Raw genomic sequence first — 17,804 nt, 5'->3', positions numbered from 1 at the left:
AGATACCACACACCACATGCGCTATAGCCTGGTACATATAAGTGTTCAATAAAGGGTTGCCTTTACAAGTAAGACAAAGGGAGGCTGGCATTTTGTGACTATATTTGCAAGAAACTGGTACTTTTAAAGCAAAAATAAGACAGACACAGAAAGACAAAGGCTGTGTGTTCTTTTTCATATGTGAGAGCTAAAACTGTTGACCTAAAAGTAAAAGCAAATGGAACTGTGATTAATATTAATTGGAACTCAGAAGGGGAGGGATGGGGGAAGGGAAGAGAGGGAGGAGGTTGGGTGAGTGCCAACAGGCGGTTGGAGACAGGGAGTCAGTTCCCATATTCTGCAGCATAGTAGGGTGACCGTAGTTTAGAACAACCTGTCACAGGGGCTAGTGGAATGGCCCAGTGGGTAAAGCGCTTTCTGCACAATCATGAGGACCCGAGTTCAGATCCCTAGTAGCCATAGAAAGCCCTGCAGCCTACATTAATCTCAGCACTGGAGAGGCAGAGATGGGCATTTCCTCAGGGCTCACTGGCCAGCTAGTCTAGTAGGTTCAGTGAGAGACAACCTGTCTCAAAAAATTAAGACGGAGGCCAGGCCTAGTGGCCCATGCCTTTAAATCCAGTACTCGGGAGGCAGAAGCAGAAAGGTCTCTGTGAGTTCAAGGCCAGCCTGGTCTCCCAGCCAGGGCTATGTAAAGAGACTCGAGAGAAAGAGAGAGAGGAGAGAGAGAGAGAGAGAGAGAGAGAGAGAGAGAGAGAGAGAGAGAGAGAGAAAGGTGACCCAAATCGAGGTCTGTTTATCAAGGAGCCACAGCCAGCAAGGACCTGCCTGGTGTAGCAAAGAGAGAGCAAGAAGGGCCAAGCCACTTCCTTAAAATGAACTCTGTCTGCACTGGAGAAATGACTCAGTGGTTAAAAGCACTGGCTGCTGTTCTGGAGGAACCAGGTTCGATTCCCAGAACTCACATCGTTACTCACAACCATATGTAAATCCAGGGGATCTGATGCCCTCTCCTGGCCTTCTTGGGTCCTTGGCACTCACTGTGATGCACAGACATACAGACAAAATACCCATTCATAGAAAATAAATGCATTTTTAAAAGAACTTGTTCTCCGTAATAGCATCAGTCCTTTCCTGTGGGTAGAACCTTCTAGACCTAAACTCCTCTTACAGGCCCACATGCCCATACCATCACATGGCAAATAAATGTCCACATGAGGTTTAGAGGGACAGTGGAGCCAAGGCAGTTATAGGGTGAGTCACATATATGTGATCTATGTATATACCATGTCTTACTTCCACCTTAGTCTCAATGATGGGAAATTCCAGTATACAAGAGATTGACGAGGAAGAGGAAGAACATGTCACTCAAGACCCTGACTTGGCCACCGGTGAGTGTCACCCACTGCACTTAGACCCGATGTTTGATCCTCTGCCCTCCTGGCTGTGTGTCCAGTGGTCTTCTCCATTCCTTGTTTCCTGTGACATGTCTACCCTTAGGACATGTCAATCACTCCCTTGCCCCATCCTTTGTTGTCTCTTGACTTCCTCGTCCTCCTGGTCCTGGCATTTTTGCTAACTACTGCATCTCTACATCAGCTAACTAGATCTGCTTCTTCTGAGTTCTTTTTCTTTTTAAAGGATTTCTTTTTAATGGGCACGAGTGTCTGCCTGCATGTTTGTACGTGTATGACATGTGTGCCTGGTGCCCACAGAGGCTAGGGGAGGACACTAGAGCCCCCGAAACTGAAGTTGCTGATAGTTGCAGGTCATCATGTGGGCACTGGGAGTCAAACCCAGGTCCTCCAGAAGAGCAGCCGGTGTTGTTAACTGCTAAGCCAGTCTCCGGTCCCTTTTCCTGAATTCCTAAATGTGGATGCTCTGATTTCATTGCTCCACCTTGTCTCTGTTTAAATTTTGGTATTTGGGGGTTAAACCCAAGATTTCACACATGCTAGGCAAGCTTTGACCATTGGGCTAAAGTCCCTGGCCAGCTTTCCTTAGTCCATAGAAACACTCATTCCTGAGCTGTTTCCTGCTACCTAAACGTGGAAGAATTCCATATTTTTACTTACAGAATGTTCTGCATCAGTTTCAATTCCATTTTGTGGTCCCTTTTTCTTTAAAGTTTATTACACAGTTATTGTTTATTTAGTTATTTACTTAGTCTGTTAATTAATTGTTTGTGGGGAATGTCACCCATGTGGAGGTCAGAGGACAACTTTCCGGAATTGGTTCTTCCCTTCCGCTGTGTAGGTCCCAGGACTCAAGCTCAGGTCATCAGGCTTGGCAGCAAGCACCCTTACTTGCTGAGCCCTCTCACCAGCTCATTCATTCTATATTTTCCACGTCGTTAGTCAAATGTCTTCTCTCCTAAGCTCAACATTGCTAAAAGTCCAAGTAGCATTCTTTTTCACAAAACAGCTTATTGTTCAAAGCATTGTGTATCCCAACCCTTCATTCCTCTGTAGATACAGAAGTAGATGCATGCACACATGGACACACGTGTAGCCACCAATGACTCATGAGTTCTCTTCCAGGTGTTTTGTCTGTGATCATAGTTACTCCCTTGATATAGGCCCCCTTCACCTTGTGACTTGAGCCCTCCCTCTTCCGGTCCAGGCTTAGCACCATGGAAACACACCCTTGTACCCTGCACACCTGTGTATTGAACCTTTCTGGCTTCCCGTAGTCTACAACATACAAAACAAGCTCTCCATCTGCATAAGATGCACTCTGCTACCTATTTCTGCAGCCCTGCTTCTAGAAAGCCCCTGGGAGATACATGATGCTCTGAAGGCATCATCCTGTCTCAACACCCCTGCCCTGTCTATCCTTATTACCCCACAGCAGGAGAGGCTTCACCTTGGCGGTCTTACTTCTCTCCCAAGACTGATGTCTACAGAAAGTTTCCCTGAGGCAAGCAGCCTTGGTGTCCCCACTTGTCTCTGAATTCCTAGACACGTTATTCTCTAAATACACATGGTTCTGGAAGTTAGCATATCTTACTTTTGTTTGCCTTTTTAATGTATTTATTTATATAGAAAAAATTGATCCCATAAAGCATAAGAATTATGTCCTAGGCAGGTTCAAAAACTGTAGTCTCCACATAACCACCATTCCTTAATTCTGGGCTTCTTGGCTGAGGTGAAGGACATTTGGCAAAATTACCCACTAGTTAGAAGGACTTTTAAGAACTCATCAAGTGTATCTCCTAAAGCCTTTACAAGGGACACATTTAGCCTAGCCCAGGAACATGGCATCTTGCTTTATTTGGATAGTTTTTTCCAAACCCCTTAATTCTCCTGTGTTCCTGAGCTACATTGTGCAGAACAAGCATTCCTCAAAGCTACTTAAAATTCCCATACTGTAATTTAGTCAATGTTCTTGTGTGCTTTCTCTAGAAATAAAAAAAAAGAATGAAATATCTATGTCATTAAAACACACACACACACACACACACACACACACACACACACACACACACACACACAACTTTTCAAGTGATCCATGAGATTGGTGTGTCTCTATTGCCTGTGTGCTTGTTTTCAGAGGACTGAAAAGTATACAATGCATGGCTTCTGGGGTAAATTTGGCCCATCTCCTGAGCTGAGCTGTCTTTTGGTCCAAACGGCACTGGAGAAGTGCAGTATATACTCCTTGTCCTGGATACATTCCCCATTGCTGTGATAAAACATTCTCACAAAAGCAGCTTGAGGGATAACAGATTTATTCAGCTTACAGCTCCAGGTTACAGTCTGTAATTGTGGGGAGGTCAAGGCAGGCACTTGAACCAGCTTGTCTCACTCATAATTAGGAGCACAGTGAGAATGAATGGACACTTTCCTATTCCTCAGCTTACTTTCTTTACTTTTATATAGTCCAGAACCCAACCCAGGAAACGGTGCCATCCACAATGTGCTGGGTCATCCTAGTCAATTGATGTAATAAAGACAATCTCCCACAGACCAACATGATCCAGACACTCCCTCATTGAGATGGTCTGTTTGCAGGTGACTCTATATTGTGCCAAGCTGACAATTAAAGTTAAGCATCACAGTGCCAGGCAGTGGTGGCACACACCTTTAGTCTCAGCACTCAGGAAGCAGAGGCAGGTAGATCTCTGTGAGTTCGAGGCCAGCCTGGTCTACAGAGCTAGTTCTAGGACAGCCAGGGCTACACAAAGAAACCTTGTCTCAAAATTAAAACTATAAAATAAAATAATTAGTCATCACATCCAGGCGTGGTGTTACATGCCTTTAAACCCGGCACTAGGGAGGTACAGACAGGTGGGTCCCTGTGGGTTTGAGGCAAGCCTGGATTACATAGAAAGTTCCAGGCTGGCCAGGGCTACATAATGAGACTTCATCTCAAAAAAAGAAAGAAGTAGAGAAAGAAAGACAGATGAAGACTAACCATCACACTCCACAATGACCGAAAACAGAAAGAGAGCCACAAATCCAAATTGCCTAATACCCTGCCATTCTCCTCACAGAAGCCAGCGCTCAGTACATAGGCCTGGAGAAGAGGAAGAGTGGCATCCTGCTGCTCATCCTGGTGTCCTTCCTCATTTTCATCCTCTTCATCATTGTTCAGCTCTTCATCATGAAGCTCCGTAAAGCACACATGATATGGAAGAAGGGTGAGTGGGCAGAGAACCCGGTGAGGTCCCTAAGAGCCCGACGACTAACTGGAGAAAAGGGAGAGCCTGTCAATCAATGCTCCTCTCTTAGCTGCTGTGCAAGCTGACCAGTAAGGGTGTCACTCATTTGCTTTCTAGCAAACGTGGGCTATGGATCTCCAGGGAGCATGCTCAAGGAGACAGAGAAGCTAAAGTAGCTATGGGAGTTGGTGCTGAACTGTAGATGCTCTTGTTGACAAAATACTGAGCCAATTCATCTGTTCACTCAACGAGCCTTCACTGAGTGCCCACTGCATGCCAGGGACTGTTCCCAGTGCTGGGGCTACATGAGTCTCCAGGACAGGAGATCCCTGGTCTCCTTATGTTCTAGTTATGGATAAAGGTCATGCTCTAGTTATGGATAAATGTCTGATGCCTTTCATATTTTGCAAGAATGCCCTGAGTTCCACTCATCAATAAGACACCAGCCATTTTCCCTAAGTATTCTAATGAAAGAGTTACCATTACACCAAAACAATAACAATCATAATAATACTGTAGAAATAAATCAAAATAAAAATATCTAGTATAGAAGAGCCCTATTAAAATGCATATACTCAACACATAGCAGAGCTTGACAGGGCCTTAGAAGTTATTCAGAATAATTCCATAAACGTATGTAGGATTAAAGCCCTTCTTCATGAGGGTGTGAAGACTGTAAAAGCTGAGGAATGGAGAAGAGCACCATGAAATACTGTCTTCCACATGTGCCATGGCTATTGGCATCATGGACACACAGCACCTGTATAGGAGCTGCAAACACACAGAAAGACATGATGATGGGGGGCTAGTTGGGGGAAATACGAGGGTCAGCAGGACTAGGAAGAAGCATGAGAAAGGGTAATGGGGTAAATATGATCACAATACACTATACACAAATCAAAAACTTAAAAACTAACTTCAAAGAAACTCTCTCTTCAATGTCAACTAATTGTCTAGCCCTGCACCGTCCATTGCAGCAGCCACAAGATGACGACTGTCTAGCCCCTGACATGTCCTGAGTCTCTATCAAGATGGGCTATAAAGATAAACTACCCAATTTTGAAAACTCAATCCACACACTCAAACTTGAACATAATATGGTATTTGAGGTATAGCAGCTAACTAAAATGTATTGTGAAATTAATATCCCCCTCCCCCTTTTTTGTCTACAGCTGCTAGAGTATTTTAAATGACTTGGGTCATAGTGCTGCTGGGCAAAGCTGATCTAGTCACATACGGCCCAAGGCCTCTGGTGACAGAAAATTCTTTATACCAACTCAAGATACTGCATTTTTGAACATCTCTGCCTTAAAAGCATCACTCTTGACAGCTTAGTATGAGCTTATCTAGACAGATGATGTAATAACTCATTATGGATAGACCCAAAGGGGTGACTAAGAGAGGGTAATGAGGGGAAAATGAATAGCATGTGCTTTCTTCCATATGCAGAAAATATATCTGACATGAACGCTGAAGGAGGAGTGGAGAGAAACAGTGAAAGGGGAAGAGATCTGAGGGGGTATCGAGTGATGGTGGGAGGTAAACATGAGAAGATTGCAACGATACAGATGTATCTTAGTTACTTTTCTATTGCTCTGAAGAGCTACCATGACCAAGGCAACCTATAGAAGGAAGCATTTAACTGGGGACTTGCTTACAGGATCAAAGTGTGAGTCCATTATCATATGGGACGTGTGGCAGCATGCAGGCCAGCACGGTGCTGGAGAAGTAGCTGAGAGTTCTGCATCCTGATTTGCAGGTAGAGATAGAGAGACTGGGCCTGGTGTGGGCTTTTGATGTCTCAAAGTCCACTCCCAGTAACACCTCCCCCAACAAGGACATCCTAATGCTTCTCTAATAGTTCCATGCCCTGATGACTAAGCATTCAAGTATATGCACCTATGCAGGTCATTCTTATTCAAACCACCACAATAGTGCATGAAAATGTCATAATGAAAGCCCAACATTTTGTATGGTAACTAAATCAAGTAAAAGATAATTTGATCATTATATATATATACATATATATATGTATATATATAACACACACACATATATATATGCCCAGAGACAGGGTCTGATGTTTCATTTGTGCAGTAGGCAAATGGCATAGTATTATTTCAGAGTCTTCCATTAAGGACTGGCCACCATCATTCTGTTAGGGCTGTTGCAACTGTTCCTTTCTGAAGGACGATGCTTGCTTCTATTCTGCCGTCATTTGACCTCATCTCCTGCAGTGCCCCTGGGAACCCTGAAAACGCTCTAAGAGGGCATATTGAACTAACGAATACATGAGGCATGGGAAATCATGACAGTTCAACAGTGGCCAGGCTGTCGCCTTCTTCAAGCATCCATTTCTAATGATGTCTGCAATGTCAGAAATTAGTAATGCAATTCTCTTTTCTTACAGAAAGTGAAATTTCAGAGCAAACTCTAGAAAGTTACAGGTCAAGATCCAACAATGAGGAAACATCTTCCCAAGAGAATAAGAGCCAGAGTAAGTCAACGTGCGGCCTGACACTAGAATAGCGAGGTTCATCCGGGAGTCGCCCTAGGGAAAGTGGGGAGGGGATAGAATCAAAGTTTGATTTGACATGATAGATTTTCATTTGATTTATAGTATTTAAGGAAATTTATCTTTCAAAATTAAATGGTACTTAAATTCATGTAGTAGAAAGTCCTCTACTTTAGGAAGGCTGGCTCTGACTTCGTTCTCACCCTCAGGGGCCCTGTGTGGCCTGAGCTGCACAGCATCCTACATAAACCCTCGGTCAGTGAAGCCCTTTCCACCCCACCCTACGCTTTATTCTGTTAGTCAGTACACAACCAAGTTCATTCTGCATCCTGGAAGTCTGTCACGGAGCCTGGCACACATGGAGTGTCTGGGAAATTTTCATTGAATAAATGAACTCAAGGCTTAATTAATCCAAAGAGAAATATTTGGGGTCTTTTGGATGACTTCATTGCAATACTTTAAGCAAAATAATGGTGGAAAGATCTCAAAGGGGAAGGAGAATGTCTGGGTGTGGATGGGTAGGTGGGAGTATGGGTCTGTACATGCACACATGTGTATTCCTGATTTAAAAAAAAAATCTAGTAGGCAGAAGCCAGGCAGATCAATAGCACAGCAAGAATTTCATACCTTCTCCCTGCTGTATGTCCTCCATGCAAATTTATTTATTCTACCTGCCAAGGGTTTCGAGAAATGTACTGAGCTTTGCTACTTGGTTCCGTCTGTTTGGTGGAGATTTTTTGTGGGAGCTGGTCTCTTAAAACACCTGTGCCTTTTTGTTTCGGTTTGACCTTCCAAGGTGTGACAGAGAGAGAATTGGCTTCTAGTGACAGAGAGAGAATAGGCTTCTAGTAGGGAAAGAGACACAGTGGCCAGATGATGGGGAAGTGTGAGGAAACCGGCTAGTGGGCTGTGAAACACAGGTGACTGGCATCGGAATTGGTGTGATTTGCGTAGACGCCTGTGGTGTTTTTCCTGGGCTAGAGGAAGGTAAAACAGCTGAGGAGAATTGTGAGCCTTAGCAGAGAACGGAAAGCCCTCACCTCAGTGCTGAATGAGCAAGTGTTCCCACGGTTTGGTTTTAAAGAAATGGAGTGGACGGCTGCACTCAGGATTCCTGTGCAGATGGGGACATCGGGAGCGCTCCATCTTCATAGACAGAAGGATTTTCTCCTGGGCTCAGATCTCCATTTTCTTCCTGTGTTAGTTAACTTTGGTTTGTTTTTTCACTGCTGTGGCAAATACCTGACAGATCAAGGGAAGAGGAGTCTATTTTAGCTCATATGTTCAAAGGTCTCAGCCCACCGTGGGGGGAGAGTGTGGTGGAGCGGGGCGGTTCACATCATGGCAGCCAAGAAGCGGGCAGAGAGAGAAAACCCATTCCCTCTCTAGCTTCCTCATTCTCTCGTCCTTTGATTCCACCCAGGCCGGGTCCTGGTCTGTCAGTTGGTGCTTCCCACACTCAGGGCGGGTGCTTTCCCCCTTCTTCACCCTCCCTAGAAACAACAGATACCCCCAAAACCATGCTTTACTGATCTTCTAGAGGTTCATCAATCCAATCATGTTGACACTCAAATCCGTAGTACTGATCTCCATGCCTCCATGCCTCAAACCCAATGCTGCAGCTCTATTGTTTTATGCTTTCCAAAAGATCAGTCTGGGGCCAGCTCCGGCTCTAGGCTTTGAAGGTTCTGCCACAACCTAATTTTCCCCCACAAACCTTGTTATTTTCTAGTATGTGATTTTGCTGAAGGCAATGTATCACTTTCTGCAGCTGATAGGTAGCAAAATGTCTATGCATTTTATTTCAGGTTGATTAGCATATTGTTTATGTAGCATAAGTTTTTTTTAATTAAGACACAACTATTTATTTAGAACATTTACATATGCCAAATGATTGTAGGTTAGGTTTTATAACTAAAACATGGCCTCTCAAGAGCTCCAAATGAGTGGGTGCAATGCTGTTCAAAATTATCTTTAATGTGTTTTTCTTTCAGCTTCACAGCCTAAACGTTGTATGAACTACATCACTTGGTTATACTCAGGAGCCAAAACAAAGAGGAAGGAGAATGGGCAGCATTGGAAACTGGAAGGCAAGAACAGTCGTGTCCCAGAGAGTATTGTTTAAGTGTTCCCTGCCACAGAAGACAGGATTTCAGGGCAGCTGGATAAGGCCCTGGAAAGGAGCATAAGTACTGTGGCATGAAAAAAATGTCCATTGAGTACAATTCAGGACAGTGTCCACTGAGCCAGGGCAGCCACATGAGGACCAAGCCATGGACAGAAAGCTCCTCATTGAAAGAAAAACATCGAAAGAACCTATTATGACTGACACTACTTCAGAGCTAGAGAACTCTACTAAAGTCTTTTGGATCAGGGTCAGTATGACCAGCGAACATCTGACCTCGAAGGGAGCAGTAGGCAGCAGTTTTTAGACATGGGGCTGTATTGGAACTGTTTAATTTGGTTTAAAATCTTTCCTTCCGGTCAAGAAGAACTTAAGGATGTGAAGCATGCAAAGAAGACCTGAGATACCAGAAGCCTGCTTTCAAGACAGGCTCTCAGAAGGTGCCACATGGGCAATGGGGGCGGGGGATGGGATGTCACAGCATGTGATGGACATGAAGACCCAGACATCTACACACAACTCTCAACACAAGGACTGAATTCAACTGCCAGCTTCTTAGGTTGACTTGCTATCCATGTGCACCAACCTGGCAGACAATTTTTTTTTAACCTGATTACATCATGACAAAAGCATGTACAGAAAAAAAAAATCATGAGTTTAATTGACAGATTGTTAAAGTCATAGTGGTGTTGGAACTTCTTTAATAAAGACCAGAGTGTGTCTTTCTGGAGTTGTTGTGCTTCTTGATTCTCTGTGTAAAAATTAATAACTCTCTTTTTTAAAAAAAATCAGTTTAGAGGACATAGCAAACTCTGATGCTCTATGAGGCATTTCTCTTTATTTGGATGTGAGAAAACCAATTTGAAAGTATCACATGCACACACCCATGCACACATCCATGCACACAAACATGCATACACACACCTGTATCACGAGTGTGTTATCATAAGGAGCAGCTCCTCCTGGTTCTATGCCTCCTGTGATCATGTTTTCACTTAACATTTACAATATCCTAGCAAAGTGTAAAGGTGGCACAGAGGACCTTCCTCACCTCTCTGAGAGTGAATGGACCTGATGCTCATCAACCCTTACACCCTCTGAGTGCCCCAACAAAGACACGAATCACCATAAAGCAATCACCTGAGTCAGGAAAGCAGCATGTCTATCTTTCCACTCATGGTCCTTGGATGCTGTGATGGTTTGAATGAAAACGGGCTCCATAGACTCATATGTTTGAATGCTAGGTCCCCAGTTAGTAGAAATGTTTGGGAAGGATTAGGAGGTGTGGCCTTGTTGGAGATGTGTCACTGGGGATGGGCTTTGAGGTTTCAAAATCCCACATGAGGCCCAGTCTCACTCTCTCTGTCTACGGCCTGCAGATCCTGCAGATTAAGATGTAAAGCTCGGGCCGGGCGGTGGTGGCGCACGCCTTTAATCCCAGCACTCGGGAGGCAGAGCCAGGCGGATCTCTGTGAGTTCAAGGCCAGCCTGGGCTACCAAGTGAGTTCCAGGACAGGCGCAAAGCTACACAGAGAAACCCTGTCTCGAAAAACCAAAAAAAAAAAAAAAAAAAAAAAAAAGATGTAAAGCTCTCAACTACTGCTCCAGGACCATGCCTGTCTGCTTCCCACCATGATGATCATGGACTAACCTTCTAAAACTGTAAGCCAGTCCTCGATTAAAGGCTTTCTTTTTCTAAGAGTGGCCTTGGCCATGATGTCTCTTCACAGCAATAGAACGGTGACTGAGGCAGACACCATTCAAGCCTTCCCAAATGCCCTAACTGTCCTGAAGGCCCCAATTAGATTTTCACTCTGTCTTCACTTCTGTTTATTTGGAATTATTTATCTGTCTTGTTTTTCTTTTCATGGCCTGGGTGTTTGCAGCACAGGTAATTATTTTATAGAGCAGTCCTCAGCTAGGTGTTGTTCAATGTTTTTTTTATATCGGGTTCAAGTTACACTTTTATTGGACTCTCAAGGAAGCCCATTGAGTTTTATTTTCTTGTCTATTATTTATCCCACTTGATTTCTGCTGCTTGATTCCAGTTGATTGATTCACATGGTACTTCTGGAGTTCTTCAATGCAAACCTACTCTCTTCTTTAAGTATTTTATGGGGAATTGCTTCAAAACTATGCTAATGCTGTCTTCCTCGTTAGACTTTAAAACTGTTCACTTATTTTCTTAGATCTGCCCTTTCTTAGACTCTGGTCTCCCGTGTTGTTCGGTGGGTTGTTATTGGTTACTACCAAACTGACCCACTGCTAATTTCACAGTCAAACTGTGGACACTGGCTTCTGCATCCTCCTGACAGACAGGCATCCATCTTCAGGCACACAGTTCGCTTTCTGATACTAGACATTCAAACTCTCCCTGTGCCATCCCTGAAATCAGCAATTCTCTAAGAATTCCTAGTCCTGTTTAGTGGATAGGAAATAGCACAGGGAACAGCAAGAAAGGAAGCTGAGACCAGCTGCCCCTCAGAAATGAGCTTTCTTAGGAGAGCGAGCCTTGCAAACAATTGGGGCCAGGTTTGGGCCTTGGGGTAGGGAACATTCAAAAGGATAGCTTAAAGAGAAGATGGCCACAGGTGGCAGGGGGTGGGCTGAGAGAAGGAGGGGGTGTGCCTTTGGATAAATCACTTGAACAAACAGGATACCTAATTTTTATGCTTTGAAGGAACTGGTGTCAAGTTATATATATATATATATATGGTCTGACAAAGCCTCCATGACAAGGAGCTAGGTACTGGATAGCACCATACCTTTATCTTGCAGCTTTGAGGGGTATGGGCTGCAAGGCCACAGTATAGAACAACCTTTTAACTCTGCCCCAGAGAGGCCTGGCCTGATTTTGAGGAGATGGAGAGAGGTTTCAAAGAGAGTCTACAATCTAACAATGGGCGGTGGCATTTAGAAACCAGGATTTGTGATAGCTGTCGTCATTGCTTTTGAGGCAATCATCACTGTCAGGTCCTCTCAATGGATAGAACTTTGGACTATTTATACAGGTGTGTGTGTGTGTGTGTGTGTGTGTGTGTGTGTGTGTGTGTGTGCGCGTGTGCGTGCGCGTGCGTGTGCGTGCGTGTGTGTGCATGCGTGTGCATGTGTGTGCGTGCGCGCGCGCATGTGTGTGTGTGTGTGTGTGTGTGTGTGTTGGTGTATATTTATGTTTGTCTATTGAAACCATGAATTTATTCTAGGATCTCCCTTTCTGTATTCATAATTCCCTCCTCTGAGAGATGAATTTTTTGTAACCTTAATACATTTGCCAATTTGATCAATTTCCTGTGTGGAGGTCATCTCCCAGTTCTGCCACTGCCCACTGTCCTTAGGATGTCTTTCTCCTGCAAAGGCTCCAACTCTATTTCTGCACTTCCTCCCTCACTACCTCCATGTGGAGTCTCTGCTCACTAACTGTAGTAGGACAGACCTATAGGGTCAAGGAAATTGGCTCAGACCAGTTGCCAAGGCATGCACATAATGTACTTCATTATGAGCCAATCTGGAGACTACCTGAGGGCCTAGCAACAGGCGCTATCAGAGTTCTTGATCCTGCCCAGCCAATGAGGGACAATCACGCAATGCCACCAGATTGTGACACAAACTGGGTGCTGGGAGGAGGGTATAGAAGGCCTTCCCCATTATTAAATAAGCGAGTTTGTTGTTTGCCTTCAACTGACTCCTGGTGTCTGTGCTGTTGATGCTGCTCCTTCTCACCCCCTCCCCCGAGGGAGCCATTAGGATCCAGCAACAACTAACTTTGGGCTCTAACACCTCACACCATGTGGCCCCTCTATGTGGAACTATTTGGCATGCACAGGTACACACATACACATTGCTATGTGGTGTCCTTCTCGCCCATTCAAGTTGACATTGTGGGCAACAGTAGCTCTGGGGCACTGCCTCCTCCCTAGGATGGGCCTCCCAAACCCTCTCTGAACCTCCACATATTGCTACTCACACTCCCATGATGCCTGCTTTGTCTTCAGGATGGAACTGTTTGGGAAGAGCATGGGGGTAGGAGGTTGATGGGAGTGAGTCGGGAATCCTGCTTTCCAAGGGAGTTTCAATGTGCAGAGACATCTAGATCTGGCATATCGTTCATAGTTTTGTAGCATCTCTGTGTCAGTCATTCATCAAGACACCAGTGGTTTGAAAACAATTCAGAAGGAAGCACTCTTACCCCAGAGGTGGTTCTTGTCATGGTCAATTAAACGTGTGTTGGCCCTCTTTGAGTCTATGTTTGCAGCTAATCTTCCCACATGGTACTTCCTGTGACTGCTTCACTTCTCCAGACCATTATCAGGAACCAAGTGTGAGTGTGCCAATGGTTCAGCAACATGCAGAGTGGAGGAAAGCACTTAGCCAACTGTCAGAATCCCGAGTGGGTATCCTAAGACGGGGGCCCCAGTTCACTCCCAGTGACCCGTGTCAGGAGACTTGGGGTAGGGGAACTGTGGTGGAGCACAAAGGAAACATTTTCAGAGCAGAGATGAACTGTCAACACCATGACTGAGGTGATTACAGCATCCTAATCATCACTTTAAAGCATTTATGCCAAGATTTCGTAAACTAAGGGTAGAACCTAGATGCCAGTCCAAGCCTATCTGGCCTCAGGACCATGCCCTCTTTATTGCTGTAGTAAGATGACTTTTGGGGGACATTTAAAATGGAATGAGATGTTAGGAGCTGTGTTCAGTATCTTTCATTTGCCCTAGGAGGCTGATGATTTGGGCTCCATCAATGGTACCCCTTTCCATCTCTCTGGAGATAATGTGAAGTACCAACAGGTAAGCAGAGAGCACCAGGTGTTCAGGGTTGGTGGGACTGAGCACATTATTCAACTAGAAGTTGCCTCTCTGGTCGGGTGTTTTGTTTCTCTGGATCTGGAATCTACCTGCTTTTTTCGTTACATTAAGTGAGCACTGGAGAATCCTGTGCAACCTTTATTTCCCCTAAAGCTTTGAATTTAGTTCATTAAATCCTTATATAGTCCATTTTGAGTGTATCACCCACGTGTTACAGAGAAGCTTACCAATAAAATGGTTATATTTTTCACATCCCAGTAATTCCTGGTCTAGTTTTACAGGTAGAATATTCAAATCAGAAAGGAATTTATATCAAGCATTAAAATGTATGTTGAGGAAAACTAATGTTCTAGAAATATTTTTTGTGGGGGAAAGAAAATGTTCCTAGGGTGGTGAGATGGTTTGGCAGGTAAATGCTGCAAGTCCTGAAGATCTGATTTCAATGTCTGGGACCCACATGGTGGAAAGAGAGAACGGATCCTTGAAAGTTGTCTTCTGACCTCCACAAGTGTGCCATGACACACTCACCCATATGCATATACACAAAAAAAGAATGAATAAATAAATGTAATTATTTTTTTAAAAAGAAGTTTCCTGGGGTCATATAAGTTTGAGAACTATCGAACATTATAACTTCAACATACAGGATCCAAAAGTTGTCATAGAGGATTCTGTGTAGCTTGATTTGACTACAGTTTTGTTCAGATGTACCTTACCCACAAACAGTGACCCTTGGTGTCTATGGGGGACAGTTTCAGGACCTCCCTGCTACCATCTCCCCAAACACCAAAATCTGAATATTTTCAGGTCCCTTGTATAAAACAGTGTGATATTCATTTATACACTACATACATCCTTCTGAAAGTGAAAAATCACTTCCAGATTATGAATGATACTTTGTGCAATGTAAATGATACATGGATAGCAATTGTAGTTTATTGTTTTGGAAATAATGACAGGAACTGTACTTGCCCAGCGCAGAACAACCTGTTTTGATACCTAAGATTTGTTGCATCCATGGATGTAGGTATGACAATATTATTATTGTAATAATAAATATTACAATAAATGCAATAACTTAGAACAGCACTAGTCATTGAGACATGAGTGAGTTCTTGATAGGTTTCTAGAAAAAGTTTTTGTTTGTTTATGTACATATTTTGAGACAGGATCTTGCCATGTGGCCCAAGATGTCCTCAAATGTACAAACCTCCTGTCTCATGCCTGGTACAGAAAAGACTTGTCTTAATGATGGAAGGAGGCCTTCCTAATCAAAACATCCTTCTCTGAAAATGTAACTACAGATGAAGTCTGGAGCCACCGTTACTCCTTCATGGGGCAGGCTATTGTACCAAGGAGAGGGAAAACGTGTGTCCTTACTGGTCTTGAGTTGCTGTGTCAGAACTATTGTGGACTGGAAAGCCGACAGTTATTCAAGCCGGACAAGCTGGAGCTACGGTTACCTTCACCTCCCAAAAGGGGCAGTTTGACATGCTAGAGCAGGCTGTTTTGTGCACCATCATTATCCTGGAAAACGCAGATCCAGTGTTGTTTACTGATGGAAGTACAGTGACCCAGACACAGTCAAGCAGCTACCAAAGATGCCACTAGTGGGTAAAACAGCTGAGGTCAGGGCCTTAGCCTCTGGGCTGCTGAAGGGCCCAAGGCAAGATCCTGCCTTTTTTCCCCCACACAAGAAGCGGTTTCATGCTCTTGTCCTCTTGCTCATAGCAAGATGGAGCCAAAGAAGAATGGGCAGAGCCTGCTCAATGCTGCCTAGTAGGAAGTAAGAATGCTTATCATGCTAGCCCCACTACAATAAAGAGAGAAAGAAAGAAAGAAATATCCGGGCTCCAAGCATCTCCCACACTACCTGTCATTAGGTGGAGAGAGAGAAAATGACAACCACCCAACAGTCTGAGCACCCTGAAGTCACAAGGCTCCCTGTAGATGAAGACGGTGGTTTGAACTGCTGACCGTTAATGAGCCCACTAATTTAGCCCAACAACATAATCTCCCATCACTCCCTCCTGGCTGAAGTCATGGTAATTTGCTATATTCATAAGGGGGTTTGATCTAGATGAAACGCAGTTGTATTTTTTTTTTTTAAGCCATCCTGAACCTTCTGAGGGAGAAGAAGCCCTCTGCCTTCCTGTAATGCACTCATGATCAGGTCTGTCATCACGGTTGAAATATGTTAATTTCCCCACCTTGTCTCCTCTGCTCCTTGTTTTCAGATACAAGTAAACCTAGACCCAGGAAGCAAAAATGTCTTGTAGTCTTTCCAAATGTATCACACAATTTATGGTTTTGGTTTTGGTTTTTAAAGCCATCCTACTTAATTTCAAAACAAAACAAAAAAAAGCCTAAATTCGGGGAGGCAACTGTATTGATATTTAAAGAGAGAAAATACTTTTGCCGGGGTGTTTTGGGCTCCATGAAACAATAGGTCATTTCTTTTATTAACACAGGAAAGCTTAGGTCTGGAGAGATGACTCAGCAGCTAGGGACACATGTTGCTCCCATAGAGGACTGGATTTCAGTTCCCAGCACCTACATCCAAGAACTCACAACCACCTGTAACTCCCAATCCAGGGGGATGTGTTGCCTCTTTCCTCCTCAGGTACCTGCAGTCACAATCACACACACACACACACACACACACACACACACACATGACCAGGCAGACACAACTCTTGCGAACCATATTTCTCCTTTCTCAACAGGCTTCTTGCTGGCTCCCCTGGTGATGTGAAGGAGAGAGGTGGCCGGGCTGAAGGAGGAAAAGAAACTGACATTCCTTCACTTTCTTCCTGTTTCCTCCAAGTCCCTTGGCAGAGTCTTTCATCCCCCAGAGCTCAGTGGGCTTCAGTAGCAGCATCTGAGTCCCCAGAGCCAGCTCTGTTAGTCTTTCCTCACCCCTGTCAGAGGCCTGGATCCTGGCCCCAAGTGGCCCTGCTCCGGATAATGAGTTCAGGTTCATCCCTGGGCTTCCCTTAGCCATAAAGGTCAGAGCTGCTTTCTGGGATCGCAATACCCATGAGAAATGTGTCCCCTTTCCAACTCTTTATAATATATCTTCATATCAAATTATCTCCATTAAAACAGCTGACATGCTCTGTCGTGTGTGCCTGTTATTCCAAACTGTAATTACACCAGAGCATACGCAGGACAGCTGCTGCAGAGGAGGGAGGTGGACCAGACTCGGGGAGTTCTGTGCTGAGAAGGTGGCGTGTCTCTGCCAGGAGCCATTGGATCACAACACTTGTGAATCACACAAGGTCCCTGGATTGCAGAAAGCCAGAAGAAATGTTCTCCAGAGGATGGAGAAAGCAGTTGAAGGGCCTCAGCAGTGATTCATACTGACTAGTGGCTGAGAAACCAGTAGGGTGTGAGTGGTCCTCTCTTGATTCCTCAGAACAACACACCCAGGGAGCTGCTACAAAGAAGGAATGCTTTTGGGTGGGTTTCCTCTGCACGTTTGAAGTTGCTGTCCTGATAATTCATGCAATAGACTGGATAGAATAACACAAATGTTTCAGATAACTCATTTTTATTTGGTCAATGAACACTGGGGTCTTACTGTGCATGTATAGGAAAGGTTCCTGCTGTCAAAAGAAAGTGAAAACATAATCAGCTACAATAAGAATCAGATTGAAACGTGGTAAAACTAGTAGTAAGGTTATTTCC

At 44.3% G+C, this 17,804-nt stretch overlaps 1 protein-coding gene across 2 annotated transcripts in view; it reads left to right on the top strand.

Moving 5' to 3' along the window:
- The window catches only part of Crtam (cytotoxic and regulatory T cell molecule), a 28,508-nt gene extending 18,839 nt beyond the window's left edge, over positions 1-9,669 (top strand). The window contains exons 7-10 of one of the 2 annotated variants that reach the window (XM_052728682.1): positions 1,308-1,391; positions 4,499-4,642; positions 7,074-7,160; positions 9,173-9,669. In XM_052728682.1, coding sequence (XP_052584642.1) covers positions 1,308-1,391; positions 4,499-4,642; positions 7,074-7,160; positions 9,173-9,303 — 446 coding nt within the window. In that variant the 3' untranslated portion in view covers positions 9,304-9,669. Of the gene's footprint in view, positions 1-1,307; positions 1,392-4,495; positions 4,643-7,073; positions 7,161-9,172 lie in introns of both variants that reach the window. The other variant, XM_052728673.1, reaches the window with a different exon arrangement.
- The last annotated feature ends 8,135 nt before the right edge of the window (positions 9,670-17,804 follow it).

Source organism: Peromyscus californicus, unplaced genomic scaffold (assembly GCF_007827085.1).
Source record: "Peromyscus californicus insignis strain IS unplaced genomic scaffold, ASM782708v3 Scaffold_11__1_contigs__length_118956290, whole genome shotgun sequence".
Classification (NCBI taxonomy): Eukaryota; Metazoa; Chordata; class Mammalia; order Rodentia; family Cricetidae; genus Peromyscus; species Peromyscus californicus.
The sequence above is the reverse complement of the archived record's forward strand: the minus strand, read 5'-3'. Positions and strand labels throughout refer to the sequence as shown.